The sequence below is a fragment of the Mercenaria mercenaria genome, chromosome 14 (assembly GCF_021730395.1).
Source record: "Mercenaria mercenaria strain notata chromosome 14, MADL_Memer_1, whole genome shotgun sequence".
In the NCBI taxonomy this organism is placed as follows: Eukaryota; Metazoa; Mollusca; class Bivalvia; order Venerida; family Veneridae; genus Mercenaria; species Mercenaria mercenaria.
In genome coordinates, this window is record NC_069374.1 from 51,450,826 (window position 1) to 51,472,864 (window position 22,039).

Consider the following 22,039-nt stretch of genomic DNA (forward strand, 5'->3'; position numbering starts at 1 on the left):
TAGGCGTACCCCTATATATAAAAGAACAAAAGGTGTGAATGTATATAGGGATGGTTGAGTGAACTGATAATGTTTTTACTATTCTCTGATTTTGCACTATATTTTAAGACCACGATTTGAATGAGAATTATGGTTTATAAAATATTCAAAAAATTATTTACAATTAATGATAATAATAATAGATGGTAATAATAATAGAAATCTAATATTAATAATATAATCATTATTTGTTCTTATTATTAATGGTTTTTATTATTAATTGTACTATTTAAAATAGGCCTTTAAAATAACATTTTGAATATTCTATAACCATAATTCTCTTTTAAATCTTATTATTATTAAATAACAGTTAATTATTTAAAGGGTGTAAGGTCATATAAGGGAGTTACTAACACTTTGGCATATTGAAATAAGACAAGAAAAGTGAATGTTTCTGGTTTCTTTTACTTTGATATATCTTTAAAACAATTATTCTTTGTCCTTACCTGTCTGCAAAATTCTATTGATCTATCATGTACAGTACTTTATCAGTCTATGCTGATTTCTACTTGTCTGCAAAATTCAACAGATATATGTACAGTATTACATAGGTTTATTCTTTATTCTTATCTGTCTGCAAAATTCAGCTGATATATCATGTACAGTATTATATAAGTTTATGCTTTATTCCTACTTGTCTGCAAAATTCAACTGAAATCTGTCTGCAAAATGTGGTTACTCTTGATATATGTACAGCATTCCAAAAGTTTTTTCTTTATTCTTACTTGTCTGAAAATCCATCAGTTACTGCAGTCTGTCTGCAAAATGCAGTTAATGTTGCGGTTTTATTATATTATATCAACTTTTTCTTTATCTCAACTTGTCTTCAAAATTGAACAGAAATATGACAGAATTACATAGGTTTATTCTTTAGTCTTACTTGTCTGCAAAATTTAACAGATGTATCATGTACATTATTATATCAGTCTATGCTTTATTTCTATTTGTCTGCAAAATTCAACTGATATATGTACACATTGTACAGTATTACATATTATTAACTTTATTCTTTATTCTTACTCGTCTGCAAAATTTAACTGAAATCTGTTTGCAAAATTTAGTTACTTTTGATATATATACTGTATTACATATTAAGTTTATTCTTTATTCTTTCTACTTGTCTGAAAATTCAACTGAACTCTTCTGCAAAATGCAGTTACTGTTGATAAATGTACAGTATTCCAGAACTTTATTCTTTATTCTTACTTGTCTGCAAAATTCAAGTGTATGCTTTATTTCTACTTGTCTGCAAAATTCAACTGAAATCTTCTGCAAAATGCAGTTGCTGTTGATAAATGTACAATATTCCAGAACTTTATTCTTTATTCTTACTTGTCTGCAAAATTCTAGCGTATGCTTTATTTCTGCTTGTCTGCAAAATTCAACTGAAATCTTCTGCAAAATGCAGTTGCTGTTGATAATGTACAATATTCCAGAACTTTATTCTTTATTCTTACTTGTCTGCAAAATTCTAGCGTATGCTTTATTTCTGCTTGTCTGCAAAATTCAACTGAAATCTTTCTGCAAAATGCAGTTATTGCTGATTTATGTACAGTATTCCATAAGTTTATTCATTATAGACTGATATAATAATGTAGAATAAAGAATAAACCTATGCATTTCTATCATATATCATTTAGACATTGCAGACAAGTAAGAATAAAGAATAAACTTATGTATTGATATAAATACTGTACACATATCAACAGTAACTGCATTTTGTAAAAATATAGCATGCACTTGAATTTTGCAGACAAGTAAGAATATTAAAAGAATAAACCTATGTATTTCTATCATATAACAGTTGAATTTTGCAGACAAGTAAGAATAATGAATAAACCTATGTATTTCTATCATATATCAGTTAAATTTTGCAGACAAGTAGAAAGAATGAATAAATTGATATAATAAAACCGCAGCATTAACTGCATTTTGCAGATAGACCGCTGTTGAATTTTGCAGACAAGTAGGAATAAAGAATAAAGTTATGGAATACTGCACATATATCAACAGTAACTGCATTTTGCAGACAGGTTTTAGTTGAATTTTGCAGACAGGTAGAAATAGAGCATAACCTTATGTAATAATGTACATATATCAGTTGAATTTTGCAGACAAGTAAGAATAAAGAATAAACCTATGCATTTCTATCATATAGCAGTTGAACTTTGCAGACAAGTAAGAATAAAGAATATACCCAGTATGTATTTCTACAACATATCAGTTGGATTTTGCAGACAAGTAGAAATAATGAATAAATTGATATAATAAAACCGCAACATTTTCTGTATTTTGCAGACAGACTGCAGTTGAATTTTGCAGACAAGTAAGAATGAAAAATAAAGTTATGGTAACTTATTGAATACTGTATATATCTCAACAGTAACTGCATTTTGCAGAAAAATTTCAGTTGAATTTTGCAAACAAGTAGAAATAAAGCATGCACTTGAATTAAGAATATTAAAAGAATAAACCTATGCATTTCTATCATACATCAGTTGATTTTTGCAGACAAGTAAGAATATTAAAAGAATAAACCTATGCATTTCTATCATACATCAGTTGAATTTTGCAGACAAGTAAGAATAAAGAATAAACCTATGTATTTCTATCATTTATTTTATGTTTTCCAGTGAATTATAGAGTTTTCTCAGTGAAATAAAAGTAATAATCCACAGTTTTGAAACAATAGATTATCATTTTTATTTTTCACTGTTTTTGCCGAACTAGTTCCGGTCCTCCGTCGCGACTGAAGTCAAATTGTATATACCGAGCGTTATGAATACCGGGGACCATAATGACGATGACGTCGTTAAAATCACGTCATTTGGGCTATGCTTTCTGCTGACCTTTCCCGCGATTTTGGACATTTTATAAATTACCCAACAAAAGTAGAGTTTTACACATGAAATAAAAAGAAAATTTGTTTGTGTCAGTGAAATATCAATTTTATTTCACTCGTGAGCACCAAAAAAGTCATTTTCACTCGTGGCTAAGCCACTCGTGAAAATATCAGTTTTTGATGCTCACTTGAGAAATAAAGTTGATATTTCACTGAAACAAACAAATATCCTCTATATATCTGTTGAATTTTACAGACAATAAGAAATAATGAATAAATTGATATAATAAAACTGCAACATTAACTGCATTTTGCAGACAGACTGTTGTTGAATTCTGCTGACAAGTAAGAATAAAAATAAAGTTATGGAATACTGCACATATATCAACAGTAACTGCATTTTGCAGACAGATTTTTGTTGAATTTTGCAGACAAATAGAAATAGAGCATAGACTGATATAATAATGTACACATAACAGTTGAATTTTGCAGACAAGTAAGAATAAATTAACTTTAACTTATGTAATTCTGTACATATATGATATCAGTTGAATTTTGCAGAGAAGTAGAAATAAAGCATAGACTGATATAATAATGCACATGATATATCAGTAGAACTTTGCAGACAAGTAAGAATAAAGGAATAAAGACTAAAACTATGGAGAATTATATTTATAAAATATTCAGAATGTTATTTTAAATAATACAATCAATAATAAAAACCATTAATATTAAGAATAAATAATTGTTATAATAATTATTATTAGATCTAATATCAGATTTCTATCATTATTACTATCTATCATTATTATTATTATTAACTATAAATAATATTTTGAATATTTTATAAACCATATAGTTCTCATTTAAATCTTGGTCTTAAAATGTAATACAAAATCAGAGACATAATAAAAACATTATCAGTTCACGCAGTCATCTCTTTATCACATCCACACCTTTTGTTCTTCACATATAGTGTCTGCAAAATCCAATATCCTTCTTTACCTATGTTGTCTGCAAAATCCTTCTTTGTGTATAGTGTCTGCAGTACTTGTCTGCAAAGTATACCATCCCATTTTTGACCCGACCCTAAATGTTTTTATGACCTTGGAGAATAATTGTTTACCAAACTGCACTTTTTATGCTTTAAACATGGTCAGTGATGATAGAAATCAACTTCCTGATGCTCTACAGGCATAACCCCCTTATTTGTATTCATTTTTTTTTGACACAAAAATAATTTCCGAAAAGACTCCCTTAATAAAAAAATATATTATATATATATTAATTAAGTCAATGTAAAGCAACGTTCCTGATAATAAAAATGAATATATTTGAATATATTTGTAGGTATGTGTAACATTTTTGTCAAGTAAAATCATTTACAGTACAGGCAGTAAAAGCCAACATATAGCCTCACCACCCTTTGCACATAGCAGGATCAGATAAGGACGAATGTGACATCCTTTATATTTTACAGTTAGCGTATAGATAATACAAGTAAGACGCAACTATTCAACTGGAATCATATCACTTCTTACCTAAAGACAATATTCATTTACATTCACATGTATGAACAAATGGAGGTACAACCGCATTTTTATAAGGAAAATATGTTAAGTTGATAAAATTTTGGGAATACCCTGTATGCTCATTCTGTGTTAAACTTTTTATTTTAATGTATGTTAAAAATTCACCCGAGGTTGAACACATATCCTATAATTTCTTATTAAAACTGGTTGAAAAATGGAGATACTTGGCGATTTTTGGAAAGTGCTTAACATGCTCAGAAAAGGCCTGCAATATGTTTATTATCGTAAATTTAAAGAATATTTCTCCATATTACATTTTAGACACATTACAGACAAAACATGAGTCAATGCATAAAACGCGCTGGTTGGAAACGACGAAATAATAATATGCATGAAACGAAAGTCATGAATAAGTTTGCTCATTGCAAACTTGTAGACACACTATGCCGTCCCATCTCAGTTTTTTATCTATTCATCCCTCAGATGGGACTATCTCATATTTTGATTATTTTGAGAAACATGCAAAACACATAATTATGAGACGCGCCATGAGAAAACCAACATAGTGGCTTTGCGACCAGCATGGATCTGGACCAGCCTGCGCAACTGCACAGTCTGGTCAGGATCCATGTTGGTCGCTTTCAAAGCCTATTGCAATTAGAGAAACTGTTAGCGAACAGCATGGAACCTGACCAGACTGCATGGATGCGCAGGCTGGTCTGGATCCATGCTGGTCGCAAAGCCACTCTGTTGGTTTTCCCATGGCATGGCTCATATTTTTCTACACCTTGTTAATGGACATATCAAAATGTATTGAATAAGGTGCTGATTTCAAATGAAGAATGTTTTCTGTCTTTTTTTGATATTCTTAACAAAATATTTTTATATACTTTTGAAAATTACTTTTGTACAAGAATGGGGTTAAGTCTGCATGAAGGCAGTCAAGTCCCGCGGACCATAAAAAACATATAATTTTCTTCATTCAAATAGCTATACATAGCTAAAGTTTTTCTTTTTATATATATGTACCGACTTTAAATATGATTTGTACTTGTACTTGTACTTGTACTGTGTTGTGCTGTGCTGGTGCTGGTGCTTTTGCTGGTACTGGTGCTGGTATTGTACTGTACCGTATGGTATGATATGGTTAAGGTACGATACTGGTACTGTAAGTACTTGTACCATACTGTGCTGTTGTGTGCTGGGTCTGGTACTGGTACTGTACTGTACTGGTGCTATACTGGTACTGGTACTGGCAGCAATGCACTGCACTTGTACTGTACTGTACTTCCTGTACTGTACTGTGCTGGTTCTGGTTCTGGTTCTGGTTCTGGTTCTGGTGCTGGTGCTGGTGCTGGTACTGTACTGTTGCTGGTGCTATACTGGTACTGGCAGCACTACATTGCACTGCACTGCACTGCACTGTTCTTGTACTTGCACTGTACTCCAGGTACTGTACTTTACTGCACTTGTACCGTACTGTGCTGTGCTGTGCTGTGCTTGTTCTGGTTCTGGTTCTGGTTCTGGTTCTGGTTCTGGTTCTGGTACTGTACTGTACTGTACTGTACTGGTGCTATACTGGTACTGACAGCACTACACTGCACTGCACTGTATTTGTACTTGCACTGTACTCCAGGTATTGTACTTTACTGCATTTGTACCACAATGTGCTGTGCTGCGCTTGTTCTGGTTCTGGTGCTGGTACTGTACTGTTGCTGGTGCTATACTGGCACTGATAGCACTACACTGCACTGCACTGTACTTGTACTTGCACTGTACTCCAGGTACTGTACTTTACTGCACTTGTACCGTACTGTGCTGTGCTGGTTCTAGTTCTGGTTCTGGTACTCTACTGTACTGTACTGGTGCTGGTACTGGCAGCACTACACTGCACTACACAGTACTTGTACTTGTACTGTACTGTACTTTACTGCACTTGTATCGTTCTGTGCTGTGCTGTGCTGATTCAAGTTCTGGTTCTGTTTTGTACTGTACTGTACTGGTGCTGGTGCTGGTGCTATACTGGTACTGGTACCGGTAGCGCTACACTGCACTTGCCCTTGTACTCGTACTGTACTGTTCTGTACTTGTACTGTACTGTGTTGTACTGGTACTGGTACTGTACCGTACCGTACCGTACTGGTGCTGGTGCTGGTGCTATACTGGTACTGGCAGCACTACACTTGTACTTGTACTTGTGCTGTGCTGTGCTGTGCTGTGCAGGTGCTGATGCTGGTGCTGGTGCTGGTGCTGGTTCTGATATTTACGGTACTGGTACTGGTACTCTACTGGTTAGTAACCATTTTCCGGACAGGACCAGTTTCCGGACACATGCAATATCCGCTTTATTTCGTTGTTATTCATGTTATTGTTTTATCTAGAACATTTAGATGTTTGTTCTTCATGTCTGCAACAAACCATTATTTTATAAGGCTGTATAATGTTTGGGTTTTTGATGATAACTCACCTGCGTTTACGAAACAACTTTCTGTCTTAACGGGGCATGAAGATAGCATTGCGCATGCGCCGTAGTTCACACATGCTGAGATATCAAGTGTGGAAGAAATAATCAAACTACATAATGATTGTCTGCTGATAACTTGTTCTACTTTTAATTTCACGCTAAATGTTACGTAAAATGCAGGGCTGTCGATTTTTGCACTAATTTTATTCTATTTCTATTGGAATTATCAAGGATTCGTGTTAGACGAAATTCGAGTTTTTTATAGTCAACCTCGGTTTGCTTTCGTAGCTGCTATTGAACGTCGGGTTATGTTTCAAGTGCAATTTTGAACGATGAATGATTAAAAAATGTGTAGAAATAGTTTAATTACTTATTTTGATATCAAATTAACAACAAAACACCGTCAAAATATTTGTCCGGAAATTGGTTTACCTGACGGGAAAAATACCTCATTTTAGTGACCCCATTTGAGGCCCCACGGAACCCATATTTTACGTCACAACGCGATGCTGATTACAACATCGGATGCAGAAGGGGCTGAAGTTTGTGCAGTATGGACTTCATTTATGTCAAATATTTTTTTAAGAATTAATGGAGCCGAAATATGAAAATGTGTCCGGAAAATGGTTCCCAACCAGTACTGTACTGTACTGGTGCTGGTGGTGTATCACTGGTAGCACTGCACTGCAGTGGCATACATATGACCTTAACCTTCTCAAATAAGACGTGTTTTTATTGATTTTTCTCCTTTTGTGGTTGTATTGGAATGATTCAATAGCAAACTGTTAACCGATTCATTTACTAGATCTCTACTCTATTCCTTTTCATTTCGCTAATTAAAATAGTAAGCGCCTATCAATTCAGATGATGACCTTGGCCGGCAAAATGAAAATAAATTAAGTTTTCTCCAAGTTGCAAAAATCACCGATATGTTACGAGTTACTTTTGCTAGAGCGTTTCCATTAGCGAAAAATATTATCCAGCTGAATCTGTCTACAACTCACCCATTAACAAGATCTCTATTCAGGTATACTGCGCTGGTAATCGGACAATGCAGTAGCCGGACACATTTTTATACGTGTGTTTTGCCAAAATGGACGTATTATGCAATAGCATTTGTCTGTCTGACTTTCTATCTGTCTGTGCATCCATCATAATTTGTGCCTAGAGGAGAAATGTAGTGATAGTAGGTTAATAGGCTACTTCTAGTCAAAATAATTTGACGTTCAGATTGTTTTATGGCAGTGGCTACGGTTCTAGGATTACGGAAGTTCCGTATTCCTAGACAACCCTATGAGGATAGGCTAGGATTACGGAAGTATTTAAGAGGCATCAAATATATGTTAGGACATGCATAAATGATGTTGTAAAATTACTTATTTCACTATTATTTCGTGCTATCGATCTGCTGTTTTGGGTTAGTATAATCTTAATGGTGGCACGCGGAAATATTACAGAATTATCTATGTTTCATATATTAATATACCTGCAATTTTTGTCATCAAATCAACACAAATGGTCTTTAATAACATACAATATGGTTATAAATAAAAAAAAAATCGAAGTATACAGAACATTTTTTTAAACCTAAATTTTACCCTCATATTTCTATAATATTTCCGCGGGCCGCCATTAATATAGCGTTTAAGATTATACTAACCCAAAATGGCGGATAGATAACAATATAAGGCAGGCATCAAAAATCGCTATTTTAATAAAGTGAAATAAGAAGTTTACAACATCATTTATGCATGTCCTAACATATTTTTTATGTCTCTTAAATACTTCCGTAATCCTAGCCTATCCTCATAGGGTTGTCTAGGAATACGGAACTTCCGTAATCCTAGAACCGGAGGCTAGGATTACGGTACCGTAATCGTAGCCACTGCCTTGTTTTATATTTGTGACGGGCAATCTAAACATCAAAAGTTTGAAGGACCAAAATATGGAAGATAAATCACAGTATACAGTCATGTAATGTTATTGGCTTTAGCGCTTGCGCATATTGGTGTGTAGTCTACTGTAGACACAGTAAACGTTAATCGTGTACGGTACATGCATAGGTTTAAATCACCAGAAAATTCGTAATTTTAGATATTATTTGATAATTTTGGCATAAATCAGTGAGGAATTGAATCCCCTTTCAAAACATGTAAGTTTTATTTGAATTTATGGCCAATTCATGAAATAATCGGCATTTAAATCTATAGCATGTAAAGCGTTGGCAGCAATGAAAATTTCATTGGAAATTGCTTCAACTATTTTGGTCTTTCGAATGTTTGACACGAATGGGGATATTGCCCATATCTAAAAATTATCTAAATATTTCCTAGGATCGCTTCAGAGTAGTTGGACTAAGGCCACTTCCAACAGCCTTGCTGTTGGGTTAACCCTTTAGCGACGTGGTTAGACTGTCTGCCTACAGATCTCGAGGTCCGGGGGTTCAAGCCCCATTAGGGACCTTGGTATTTTCTCTCCCAGTGTTTACTTTAATGGTGTCAGAAGTGTTTGACCAACTCATGCGGTGGGCATGGAGTGTCATTCTGGAGAGCTGATAAGCTCTGAAATGTAAAGGGGGAGAAGTGTAGTGATAGTAGGTTTATATGCCACTTCCAACAGCCTTGCTGTTGGGTAAACCCTTTAGTGACATGGTAAGAGTGTCCATCTACAGATCTCGAGGTCCAGGGTTCGAGCCCCAGTAGGGACCTTAGTATTTTCTCTCGTAGGGTTTACTTTATAACGCAAGTTATTGATTCAGTCTTGGCATGAGGTAGGTGGCATTGAGACGATGTGCAGAGCACATGAACTGGGTCTGTATGTGAAAGGTCAAGGTCATAAATTCAGGTAAAAGTTCTAAACTTTCCGTCATATTTTGTGTCAGGACATTAACTTATTAACCATTCAACATGTTCAAGTTATTTACTTTGAAATTGGGATCATACATTACAGTACTTTCAATTTTTCTTCATCAGCACAGTTTCTGACAACATCTCAATTCTGCTGGTGCTTGCGTATTCCAAAAACGATAAAAAAGGTCTGGCCTCCATAGTTCACGGTCTCTAGAGTGTCCTAGACCATTACTGTTCTAACTTTATTGTACCCCCCGTACAACAAAGTTATAAGGGGTGTATATGGTTTCAGGTTGTATCTCTGTCCATCTGTTTGTAGACACAATATTGTGTGCACCAACTCTCCTACTCCCCTTGACACAGTTTAATGAATCTTCACACAAGTGATGATTACCAACCTTACTTGCGCATGTTTGGTTCTTTCAGAAAAACATTCTGCAGAGTTATGGAACTTTGTTTTTGTTACTATGCTATATACATAAAGTAACATATATCTACATAAAGTCTATATACATAGAGTACACATGATTATGCAATCTTGTGTGCATCAAATTGCAATATACTAGTGTTATTTGATTACAAATAAGGATATTGACATTAACACTAATTTGCATGATTTAAATACTCCAGGTAGTAGTTCTTGGTCTAATAACTGGTCCCATGACACGTAATTTCTGCTCACTTAACTGCTCTCTATTTTCTAGTGGCTGTAATAGCGATATTTAGTTTCTAACTTGCATATACAGTATACTAGGATTTTATCACTGTGGATCCATGTAGAATTGTCCGTAATGCTGTTTCTTCAGTGTTGTTTCATTTTCAGCTTTAGTTTTATTCCACTGGACCAGTATTGCAAAGACACGTTTTGTGTCTTAGTGTAGACCAGATTTCTGAATGTTAATTTCATGTCTTGTTTAAAGTCTTTTAAGGAAGTTTAAGTACTGAAAAATTATTTAAAAGCTCTATATTATGGGGTATAAAATTTCAGTTTCAGTCAAGGTCAAAGGTCAAGGTGCTGCGCGGGCATTTGTCACCATTAGTGACAGCTCTTGTTATTATCTAAAGTACAGTTGAAACTCAGTATCTGCAATTCTGAGGGATCAAGCGTTATAGTTCAAGATAACAGAAATGAGCCACACCATGAGAAAAACCAACATAGTGCATTTGCGAACAGCATGGATCCAGACCAGCCTGTGCATCTGTGAAGTCTGTTTCAGGATCCTTGCTGTTTGCTAACAGTTTCTCTAACTGCAATAGGCTTTAAAAGCAAACAGCATGGATCCTGGCCAGACTGCGCAGATGTGCAGGCAGGTCTGGATCCATGCTAGTCACAAATGCAGTATGTCATTTTTGTCATGGTGCAGCTAAAAATGGTTTAAAATGATATTTTGTGCAATTGTTTTTGGGACAGGACTTGAAAATGTCCGGAATTTTGAGGTAAGCGTGTCTCAACTTAATTTACAAAAAATAACAAAATGCTGCTGATTTTAAATTACTGAATGGAGCCTGTTTTTACAGAAGGATTGTCCTATAGACTGGTAAATGCGGTAATATGAACACTTTATTTTTAGAGTTCAAGGATCATGTTCTGTCCACACTAGTGCTGTGAGATGTGGTTTGAATGAGTTCTTTGATGATGATAATTTTGATAACGAGGAAATAAAAGTAGGTGAGTATGACATATTTTGTTGTAAAATGACTTTAATGTACAAACATGAAAAAACTATAACAGATTGAATTTTTGGAAGTAAATGACTGTTCTGAAGTTAAATTGTGTTTATTATATTGTTGACTTATTTAAGTTTTACACTTGTCATGTCTCGCACATTTCTTGAGGCGAACAGGTTTGTACTGGTACAGAATCTAGGAAAACTGGTAAGGCTATTTGTTCGCAGTTACATAACTGAAACATTGTTGAAAAATGTTGCTAAACTCGAAGCAAACAAACTCACACATTGAGTCAATGTGATTCTTTTATCCTTAGCCTGCTGCAGGCGAATTTAACAGCCTTTGCAAACAGCTTGGAACCAGATCAGACGCCGATTAAATCGGCGTCTGATCAGGTTCCAAGCTGTTTGCTACTCTGACAATATTTCTTCCAATTTTGGAGCAAATTGAATGAACTTTACAATTTTAGCAGAGGACATTTCCAGTAGACGACAATTTATATAGCTAAAGGTTAATCTGAACAAACCTTATTCTTTGTATTTGTTCCAAGTTGTTTTTTTAACATGATTTCAAATTTAAAAATTAAAAATCTTTTCTGCTCTTTATGTTGATTTGTTGACATAAAGAAAATGAAGTATGTAAAACACAGTTTCATCTAATGACACCTCTGTTAAGTTGATTAACTAAATACATATGAGGCGTACCATGGGAAAACCATCACAGTGCAAATCGGCGCAGCCTGGTCAGGATCCATGCTGTTTGCTAACAGTTTCTCTAATTGCAATAGGCTTTGAAAGCAAACAGCATGGATTCAGACTGTGTGGATTCACAGGCTGATCTGGATCCATGCTGGTCGCAAATGCACTTTGTTGGTTTTGCCATGGTGCGGCTCCTATTACTAATCTTACTGGTAGACAGTCTGAAGTGTAACTGAATGACACTATTTAGTATTTTTCATCATTCCTGGAGATAAGATTCTAACACTAAGTTTGGAGACCAGTTTCAAAACTCTAGTATCTAATTGGTTGTTTCTGAGCTCAATTTCAAAATTCACCAATGGCAACGCTGCATTCTTAGGTTCCCAATCTCATTTGAGCTGCGTCATGAGGAAACTAACATAGTGGCTTTGTGAGCAGCATGGATCAAGACCAGCATGCGCGTCTGCGCAGTCTGGTCAGGATACATACTGTTTGCTTTCAAAGCCTAATTAATGCAATTAGAGAAACCATTCGCGAACATTTGGATGGCCTGGATCCATGCTGGTCGCAAACGCACTATGTTATAATTGTTGGTTTTATCATGGTGCAGCTTGTTTTTAACCCTGTTCTTGCTGGTCACAGTTTACTCTGCCTTTATGACCAGTCTATATCTTGATCAGCTTGCGTATCCATGCAGTCTTACCATATTTTGCACTGTTCGCCATTCATTCAGTATCTTTTTGGTAAACACCCCTTTTAAGAGTTAATGATACTGTCCAAATTGAAAGACGGGGAAGTTCATTATAGAAATTTAGCAGGTAATGGTTAGACTGATATCCATATTAAGTTTTATAACCTTTGTCTTTGTAATTAGATGTGGCCAGATAACTGTGATATTTATGTTGTTGGGTACAGGTATACATGTAACTTTCCTTATATACCTGAATTTTACTGATTTATTATATAAAGCTCAAATTTTCCTATTTATACAAATGTTATTTTCCATAATAAATGTAATTAATGAGTGAATTTGTTTTTTTTATTTCATTATAGGTCGACCATGGAGAAAAGAAGAATTGAGAATAAAAAGCAACCAAGATCTTCACAAGTTATGGTAAACAGTTAGTTATGTTGAACAAATTTCTTAGGGCTATAGTTCACATGCGACACACTGCTAAATATTTTTCAGTTTATATATTAATGAGCCGCGCCTTGAAAACCAACATAGTGACTTTGTGAACAGCATGGATCTAGACCAGCCTGCACATCCGCTTAGTCAGGTCAGGATCCATGCTGTTTGCAAACTTCTGTAATTGCAATAGGCTTTGAAAGCGTAGGATAATGTAGTCTTGAACTACAAGCCAGTCAATATCAGAGGCTATGGACTGGCAATTTTTAGCCCACCTGAGCCAAAGGCTCATGGTGAGCTATTGTGACCGCTCAATGTCCGTCGTGCGTCATCCGTCCGTCAACATTTCCTAAAAAAATCTTCTTGAAAACCACTGGGCAGAATTACACCACACTTTACAGGAATGATCCTTAGGTGACCCCCTTTCAAAATTATTCAAAGAATTGAATTCCATGCAGAAGTCTGGTTGCCATGGCAATCGAAAGGAAAAACTTTAAAAATCTTCTTGTCCAAAACCACAGAGCCTAGGGCTTTGATATCTGGTGTGTAGCATCATCTAGTGGTCCTCTACCAAAATTATTCAAATTATCCCCCTATGGTCAAATATGGCCCTGCCCCGGGGATCACATGGTTTATATAGAGTTATATAGGGAAATCTTTGAAAATCTTCTTGTACAAAACCACATGGCCTAGGGCTTTGATATTTGTTATGTAGCATCATCTAGTGGTCCCCTACCAAGATTATTCAAATTATCCCCCTAGGGTCAAATGTGGCCCCGCCCCAGGGGTCACATGGTTTATATAGAGTTATATAGGGAAAACTTTGAAAATCTTCTTGTACAAAACCACATGACCTAGGGCTTTGATATTTGGTATGTAGCATCATCTAGTGGTCCTCTACCAAGATTGTTCAAATTATCCCCCTAGGGTTAAATCCCGGGGGTCGCAAGTTTTACATAGACTTATATAGGAAAAAAAGGTTAAAAATCTTCTTATCTGAAACCACAACTCTTAGACCTTTGATTTTTGGTTTGTAGAATTATCTTATGGTCCTTAACCAAAATTTTACCCCTGGGGTGAAAAGAGGCCTTGCCTTGGGGGTCCCAAGTTTTATATAGACTTATATAGGAAAAAGCTTTAAAAATCTTCTTGTCAGAAACCATACGACCTAGGTTTTTGATATTTGGTATGATGCATTGTCTAGTAGTCCTGTACCAAAATTATTCAAATTTTACCCCTGGGATTAAAAGAGGCCCCGCCCTGGGGTCACTTAGTTATTATGTGAGTTATATAGGAAAAATACTTAAAAAATGATCTGATTCTATTTCCAAGACTATTTAATTATAATAACCTGATGACCCCAAGTAATATGGTGTCACTTGATTGTGACCTTGACCTACTGACCTACTTTCTTGTTTTTTAAGATACAGCCTTGAAATATTGATGACTTACACAGTTTTGCACCCAAATCGTAAAACTGAATTTCATTGACCATGAATGTGACCTACTGACTTTCTTAATATTTTATCATCAGTTTGACATTTGAAACATGTAGCTCATATTACTCAGTTGAGCGATTCAGGGTCATCATGACCCTCTTGTTATACAGAGTCATGTATTTAATGATACTTAATAAACAAGAGAAAAAATAAAAAGGTTATCGTTGTTGATAACAAAGATTATCACAATCTTTTGGGCTTACAATACTTACTCTGTACTTTATTGTGTACATGGCATTATGAAATGAAAACAGAGGGAGCAAGATGATGAGGCTGATCCTGATCCAAAACAACGGTTGAAGCTTTAAACTTTTCAGAAGTGTCGTTTAACACCCCCACCAAATTTTGACATGACTTTTACTCATGTGTGTACGATTTAATCAGGCCTTCATGACCAAGTGGTTAAGGTCGCTGACTTAGAATCACTTGCCCGTAACCAATGTGGGTTCGAGCCTCACCCTGTGCATTGAATTCTTCATGTGAAGAAGCCATCCAGCTGGCTTACGGAAGGTCAATGATTCTACCAAGGTGCCAGCTCATGATGAAAAAATGCTCGTAGGGGCCTCTGGGGTCTTCCTCAACCATCAAAGCTGGAAAGTCGCCATATGGCCCTACTTTTCGGTACAGCGTTAAACCCAACGAAAACAAAAACAATAATAGTCACTGTGGATAAATTTGTTTGTTGGCAAAAGAAGATTCAAATTAATTTTTTAATGACAATATGGAATTATGGTATTTTATGCACCATTGTGGATGTGTATACCATACATTTAACATAGCTAAGAGATAGTAAAGATATCTGTAGAACTTTCTAAAACATGTTTTCATGTAAAACAGGTCAATGCATCTTGAATAAAGCACAGATATTATGGCACTGTCTACTAAAGACTAAAAATTTGTAGGTATATAATACTAGATGTCATAAAACTAAACATATACAGGATGTTAATGTCCCTGTAACATGAATGGTATGATAGGTTCATCATTGTAATATATTATTTTTTGAAGGTATGTCCTGCTGAAGGAAAGGAATGTGTTATTGACAATGGAGCACATGTATAATGAAGCATTGGAACCCTTACCAAATCCTGAACGTATAGATAAGGTATATCTTTAAAACTTGACTATCGGAATTTTTTCCAGTAGTAGAGCTTTGACTTAGAAATCTCGGTGGAAGTTTTAAACTTTTCAGAAGTGTCGTTTAACACCCCACCAAAATATGACATGACTTTTACTCATGTGTGTACGATTTAGGTTTCATATGTAGGTTTCATATAAACTATATGACAGATGTTTTTAAACTCCATACCTATCTTTGAAATCATGAGATTACCTTTCAGGGTATGTTCCTATACTGGTTTTGAATTTTGAAAAAAATCACCCTGTTTAGCTTGATTGTATAAATTATGAAAAGTTGTACTACTGGACCTGGCATCGGCGTACTTCCGAGTCTGCACCTTGGCTAAAGTTTTGATGCACTTTCTCGTAATCTCTGAAATTATTTGATGGATTTGTTTCAAACTTTAAATACTGTAAAATCATGTAATTTTGAGGGCATTCAATTCGTGGTTTTGGTCAAAACGGCAAGTTTGTGGGGATATGAATTCGTGGATTTCAACTTTTGATAATAAAATGAATGGGAATTTTACTTGTTCATTGGGATTAAATTTCGTGGATTTATGCAAACACAAAATCCACGAAAATTAGTTTCCCATGAATATTAATGGTTTCACAGTAGTTGTTCCACATCATCACCCACATTATATGGCACAAGGTCCATAACGATAGCAGCTGTTGACCCCTTTTACCTAGAATTTAATGTAGATTTTTATGCGTTTTCTTTATATCTCTCTTATTACAGAGAGGATTTGATTCAAACTTAAAATAGTTGTTCCACATCATCACTCACATGATATGACACAAGGGCCATACCTCTTGCACTCCTTTTTACTTGGAATTTCAGGTTAAAGTTTTGGTGCAGTTTCACTCTATCTAAATTATTACTTGATGGGTTTGATTCAAACTTAAAATAATTGTTCCACCTTATCACCCACATCTTATGAAACAAGGTCTATAACTCTGGCACCAATTTTTGTCGAGCCCGCTTGCGGTAGCGAAGACATAGTTGTCCAAATGGCAGTTCGGTTTATATGGGTGCGTCAGTGCGTGCAAGCGTCCGTCCGGATTTGTTTGTCCAGACCATAACTTTGACATGCATGAAGCAATCTTGTTTATATTTGGCATGAATGTTAACCTCAATGAGACAGAGTGTCATGCGCAAACCCCAGGTTCCTATCTCAAAGGTCAAGGTCACACTTAGAGGTCACAGGTCAAAATCAATAATGACTTTGTCCGGAGCATTTCTTCTTCATGCATGAAGGGACTTTGATTTAACTTGGCACAAATGTTCACCACCATGAGACAGAGTGTCGTGCGCAAAAAGCAGGTCCTTAGGTCTAAGGTCAAGGTCACACTTAGAGATCAAAGTCAGATACAAGAATGACTGTCCGGAGCATTTCTTCTTCATGCATAGAGGGATTTTGATGTAACATAGCACAATTATTCACCATCATGAGATGGAGTGTCATGCACAAGAATCTAGAATTACTTCCCTTTGTTGTTACTATAAATAGCTTATATTTTAACTTTTTTTATTACTGGTCGTAGGGAAAAATCAAGACCACTTTTCTGTAGTACAACATACATGTTACATCCAATTTTGAGGTGTATTTTGACCTGTCTCTACTGGTTAGGATTTTTGTGTATTGACATCAAATTTTTTTTTTTTACTTCCTTTTGTTGTTACTACAAATAACTTATATTGTAACTTTTGCAATCTTTTTTTTATTTGGCATAAATGTTTGCCTCAATGAGACAGTGTCGTGTGCAACTCCCAGTCCTTTTGACAGCTAACGGGCTCGACATGTTGCACATGGGCATCTAGTTCATGAATTATGCCCCCATTTTACTTAGAATTCAAGGTTGATTGTGGTGCATTTTCACTATATCTCTGTTGTTAAAAGAGAGGATTTGAATCAAAATTTAAATAGTTGTTCAACATCATGACTAACATTGTATGACAAAAGAACCATATCTCTAGTGCCCAGTATTTCATGATTTATCTCCCCTTTTTATTCAGAATTTCAGGTTGAAAATTTTTGCGCTTCCACTCTATCTCAGTTATTACTAACTTGATTTGATTCAGATTTAAAGTAGTTGTTCCACATCATCACCCACATCATATGAAGCTATTGTCCGGTATTTTCATCCACATTGGAGTCATTAAACACTCCAGTGACAGCTCCAGTTTCCTCAGATGTTCCCAGTTTCTCTACCCGGCATCAAAATATCAATATCTGCCTCGGGTAAATCAATAACGGAAGTACACAATACACTACAGGCTGATATAAACACTATTGAAAATTGGTGCACTGATAACTCAATGCTTCCTTATACATCTAAAACAAAAGCTATGTACATCACTGCCTCATATAACAACAGTAAAATAACAAAACACACAACCTGTAATAATATTTAAATGCAGGATCAAGCACTTTCATACTCATCCACTGAGAAACTTTTAGGAGTGCATGTTGATAACCATCTAAACTGAAAGTATCAGGTTGAACAAACCATGAAAAAATGCAATACATATATCTTCTATTACGAATAAAATCTTTCCAAAACTTACACTCCCGAAAGCTATTTTTCAATGCCTATATTTTGCCACATCTTGATTATTGCTGCACTATATGGGGAAACTGCAGTGACAAGCTTCTAGAAACTGTTTTGAAATTCAAAAAACATGCTGCAAGAATTATTCTTGACAATAAATTTGATGCCCCATCTGCTGAATTATTTACAAAATTGAAATGGATGACTTTTTCTGACCGAATTAAATACAAAAAAGCAGTCCTAGTATATAAATGATTCATGATCAATGTCCTAATTATCTTACTTCAAAATTTACTCAAAAGCAAACATCCTATCTTGAACTTAGATCTAGAGAAAATGATGAACTAGTAGTACCTATGCCAAAAAAAGAATTTTTTTGCAAATCTTTGCACTACTCTGGAACAGTTATCTGGAATAACATACCTAAACATATACGTTCTTCAGACACCCTGGAGAAATTTAAAAGATCGTACCTTCAGTGGCAATACTCTTGACAGTACAATAAGTCATAATTGCAATTAAATGTCAGGAAATACTGTCTCTACCATCTCTCTCCATTTTCATTGTAAATAGTTACTTCAGTTATTAAATACAGTGTCCTGTATTGTATATAATCTTTCATTCTCATATTATTTTTCTGATAACATATAACTTTGTGTGTTTTATTTTGTCATTATTTTATCCATGTTTGTATATAGCCATGTATATGTGGACCATATTGTAAATTGGCTCCTGTGACAGCTCTTATTATATTCCGACATCTGTATTTTTTTTTCAGCATTTCATTCAAAGTTTTAAATGGGCATGTAATGGGTGCTAATGATGAATAATAAAGTCAAGGACCATATGAGCCGCGCCATGAGAAAACCAACATAGTGGCTTTGCGACCAGCATGGATCCAGACCAGCCTGCGCATCCGCGCAGTCTGGTCAGGATCCATGCTGTTCGCTAACAGTTTCTCTAATTCCAATAGGCTTTAAAAGCGAACAGCATGGATCCTGACCAGACTGCGTGGATGCGCAGGCTGGTCTGGATCCATGCTGGTCGCAAAGCCACTATGTTGGTTTTCCCATGGCATGGCTCATATCATTATAACACCAGTTCTATGGTCACTTAAGTTAAGCAATGTCTAACCTGGTAAGATATTTAATGTATGACTGCCTAGGAATATGATCCGATAAAGGTCTAAAACAAATGGCAGTGGTAAGAGGCCACACTACAAATCCAGCAATGCAAACTTGATCAGATCTTCTCTAGCAAAAAATTACTAGCATTTGGATAAAGGTGCTGTGTATGGATGCTTTATACCTTGTATCATTATCCTTTAGCCAGTTAAATTTCTAAAATAGAATGGTCCATCATTCAGTTTGGGTAAAACCATTCATTATTTAAAGGGATGTTCACTGAATATTTTTACTGATCCATCAGGCTGATCTTAGTCTGCACTGGTCACAAAGGCAGAATCACTTGCCACCAGCAGACTTAGTGTATGAGTGTATGAGTGCTTTTGCATGCACTGTGAATTAATTCAGTAAAAATTATTTTATTTTGGTTATGATTTTGTTTATAAACGGCAGTATTTTTATTTTGAAGTGGGTACATTTTTACTTAGATTACAAGGTCAAGGTAACACTTAGAGGTCAAAGGTCAAATGACTTTGTTTGGTGTCCACTCTGTATCACTTGAACTACTTGAAGGATTTTAAAGAAACTGGGCTTTAATGTTCACCACATCGAGGCAACATCCAGAGTGCATGTTTCAGAGGGCTGGCTTCAAGGTCAAGGTCAAACTTAGGGGTCAGAGGTCTTACATTTGGACATAAATTGTTCTGCATAGTTTTACTGTCGTTATGTAGCATGTGACTGTTTTCATCTTGAGCTTTAATTGGCTTTTCACACAGCCAGATAAGAGTTATGTCCCTTTGCTTTGAAAAAAATATGCATACAGTGAATGGAGATGGGGGCCTACAGTGTCTTGTGTGCACACATATAAGGTAACCCAAGTTTGAATAATTAGCTATTATGCCGTTTATAATTTTATGTACAAAAGCATTCTTCCGCTTTTCAGGTTGAGGAGAGCATGGAAAACTTGCTAGATGTTGTGAAAGAAAGGAATGTTGCTTATCATTTATTAGAAGAAGGAAAGGTAGATGAGCCTAAGAAGTATGTTACACGCAATGCAGTGGGACTTCCATACGAACGAACACCAAAGGAACATTATATTCCAAAACATTTAAATGAACGTTTCAATTTAATGCATTTAGAACATCGGGTTTGGATGAGAAAATATCTAGCTTTATATGAAGAAAAATATCGTCGACAGAGAAACTATAAAAACAGAAAGCATCAGAAGAAGAGGAAAGAACTTATTGATGAGTTTGAAATGGAGGAGGAAGAAATACCTGAATTTCCTGACCATTCTGGAGATAAATTAGAAGAATATCTCAAACAAACTACAGAACTTAAAGATGTTAGTCGAGATGGAAGATAGTCTAAACAGGAACATCAGTTCTTCGTCCATAGAACACCAGTGTTTATCCATGTTTATGAACACCAGTGTTTATCCAGGTTACGTTTTCATCGATTTTTATGAATATAAGTGTTCATCTATGTTTTATAATGTATAAGGAGATACCAGTATTCAACCATGTTTTTGAACACCGGAGTTCATACATTTCTTATAATACTGTTCATTAGTGTGAACACCAGTTGTACTTCTCTGTAGTATACACTTATTTAATTACTTTATATTCAATAAGTGCTTTATTACATGACATTGAAAATAAATTTTTGTAATATTTCCTTCAAGTTTTGACTTTTGACCATGGACGTTAGTGTCAAACTATAGACCAGTTAGTAGCACAGACTATGAACGAGGCATTTATTATCTTGAAAATTAGGAAGAACTATTGGAATTACCCGTGTGTTGGCATCAGCATTGGCGTCCCAATTTGGTTCAGTATTTCAGTAACCGCTTGAAGAAATGGATTGAAACTTGATACATTTAATTACTATTTCAAACTGACTTTTACTGCAGAGGTTCCATAACTCTGTTTTGCTTTTCGCAGAATCATTTTCCTTTTTCGACTTTGCAATTTTTGGCTAAGTTTTTGTTTGTAAGCTGGTATCTCAATACCTACAAAGGGAATTGAATCGAAACTTCAACTGCCCCGATAGCCTAGTGGTAGAACATCTGCTTTGAGTGCTGGAGGTCGTGGATTCAATCACCTCATACCAAAGACTTAAAAAATGGTACCTGTAGTTCCCTTGCCTGTCGCTCGTCATTAAAAGGGAATCTGGTCTCTTCTGTCACACCCTCATGAGGTGTCGAGAGTGATTAATATAAGTTGTAGAACTTCTTACGCAGTCGACCTAATTATGTATAAATTAAACGTCACACACTTGTTCACTGTGATGATTATGCCATGCAGTGCACAAGTTCCATAACACGAGTTTGCATTTTAACAAAATTATGTCCCTTTTCTCGACTTAGAATTTTTTGGTTAAGTTTTTATATGTAAGCAGGTATCTCAGTACCCGTTAATTGGAATTTACTGAAATTTCAGTGGTATATTGGGCAGTAGAGTCAATGTCGACATCACCATGGATCACAAAAAAATCAAAAATTTATTGTCCGCCGAGTAA

General features: G+C 35.3%; 1 protein-coding gene across 1 annotated transcript; it reads left to right on the plus strand.

Annotated features, from left to right (window-relative positions):
- The first annotated feature begins 7,710 nt into the window (after nt 1–7,710).
- LOC123527496 (39S ribosomal protein L47, mitochondrial-like) lies at nt 7,711–21,196 on the plus strand. The gene is made up of 5 exons (XM_053523473.1): nt 7,711–7,904; nt 11,298–11,395; nt 13,146–13,206; nt 15,729–15,825; nt 20,463–21,196. Exons 1-5 carry the CDS (start codon nt 7,807–7,809, stop codon nt 20,883–20,885), a joined length of 777 nt encoding a protein of 258 aa, XP_053379448.1. The 5' UTR covers nt 7,711–7,806; the 3' UTR covers nt 20,886–21,196.
- Nucleotides 21,197–22,039: the final 843 nt, after the last annotated feature.